Source organism: Saccostrea cucullata, unplaced genomic scaffold, assembly GCF_032062105.1.
Source record: "Saccostrea cucullata isolate Sc308-1 unplaced genomic scaffold, CSIRO_AGI_Scuc_v1 ctg4926, whole genome shotgun sequence".
NCBI classification, from domain to species: domain Eukaryota; kingdom Metazoa; phylum Mollusca; class Bivalvia; order Ostreida; family Ostreidae; genus Saccostrea; species Saccostrea cuccullata.
Genome location: NW_026936630.1, coordinates 1 through 1,209, shown reverse-complemented (window position 1 = coordinate 1,209; position 1,209 = coordinate 1). Strand labels below are relative to the sequence as shown.

The following is a 1,209-nucleotide window of genomic DNA, read 5'->3' as shown; positions in this document are numbered from 1 at the left end:
TAGTTACAGTGATTAATTACTATTGGCATGTAACTTCTCTCATAGTCAAAGTTCATTAAAACACTATTAATTTTTTTAAACAAAAATTTTCCAGATTTTGGAAAATCATTCACCTGCAGGATGCAAATGACATTACACAAGTTTGCATATTTGCATGATTTAATACAAGTATTCCTAACAATTTTAACAGTTCATCTATACAGATATATATTCAATACTAATAATACAAAACACAGATTCCTGGTCAGTTCTCATAATCTGAAATATCCAACACATTTTCCATTTCACTATCTGCCACTATAGCAATGTCATTGACCACCCCTCATCCCCCCTTTCCCTGTCAGCCATCATCATCTGAAATCTCCACCACACTTCCCGTTACACTACCTGTAACACTACCCGACACACTGGCATTGTCATTCACCACACTCCCCCCTCCCACTGACTCTTCTTCACCTTCTTCTTCATCGTCTTCTTCATCTTCCTCATCTGCCACAAAATCTTCATCCTTTTCATTGTCCCCATCATTGCCATCATCATCATCTTCCTCTATTTCTTCTTCTACGTCTTCGGCTGCAGGTGCTTCCATCTCTTTTTCTTTCTTCTTCTTCTCCGTTTGCCTGTTTCTTGTTTTTCTGTTAATTTCTGTATGCTGAAATAAAGTGAAGTATAAAGGTGAATTACTGGAAAATTAAGAGTTGTAAAGTAGATACATATAAACTCAAGATGCATAAAAGATGACATTCAAGAGAATGATATATATCATCAAGTTTTGTCCTAATGAAACTGTTTATATTCCCTGTCAGGCAAATAAAATCATACACAATTAGGAAAGATCTTCAACAGAAAAAAAAAATAGATTACAAATTCCTGTGGGTTTAGTTTTCTTGAAATTCAATTTGTTAAAGTTTTTGACATCTTGAAAGTAACTTTTCTGTATATATGAAAGTATGTACAGGTTCATGTACCTTTTATGGAACAAAAATCTAAACTAAAGTATGGTAATTCAGTAAATGCATAAAACTATGACACAGACTGTAGCTGTGCTAAATGTATATAAATTGTACATGTATTCCTCCAAAAAGTTTACATTCAAGAGAAAATTAAATACTGTCCTTAACCTTACCTTCCAGACACTTCTTCAGAGGCCCTCGAACTGGTTGAAACTCCATTTCCTCCAGTTGCACTAATGACATCATTGGCATTGAT

At 34.2% G+C, this 1,209-nt stretch overlaps 1 protein-coding gene across 1 annotated transcript; it reads right to left on the bottom strand.

Moving 5' to 3' along the window:
* Positions 1-203: 203 nt before the first annotated feature.
* On the bottom strand, positions 204-1,196 carry LOC134245961 (uncharacterized). Its single transcript, XM_062728189.1, has 2 exons — positions 1,127-1,196; positions 204-645 (listed from the first exon to the last, which is right to left on the bottom strand). Exons 1-2 carry the CDS (start codon positions 1,194-1,196, stop codon positions 341-343), a joined length of 375 nt encoding a protein of 124 aa, XP_062584173.1. The 3' UTR covers positions 204-340.
* Positions 1,197-1,209: the final 13 nt, after the last annotated feature.

Excerpts from the sequence above, each read along its gene's own strand:
- LOC134245961 (XM_062728189.1), bottom strand. The coding sequence starts at position 1,196 with ATGTCATTAGTGCAACTGGAGGAAATGGAGTTTCAACCAGTTCGAGGG. Across the intron at positions 646-1,126 it reads TCTGAAGAAGTGTCTGGAAG|AAATTAACAGAAAAACAAGA; the intron begins GTAAGGTTAAGG and ends TTCAGCATACAG.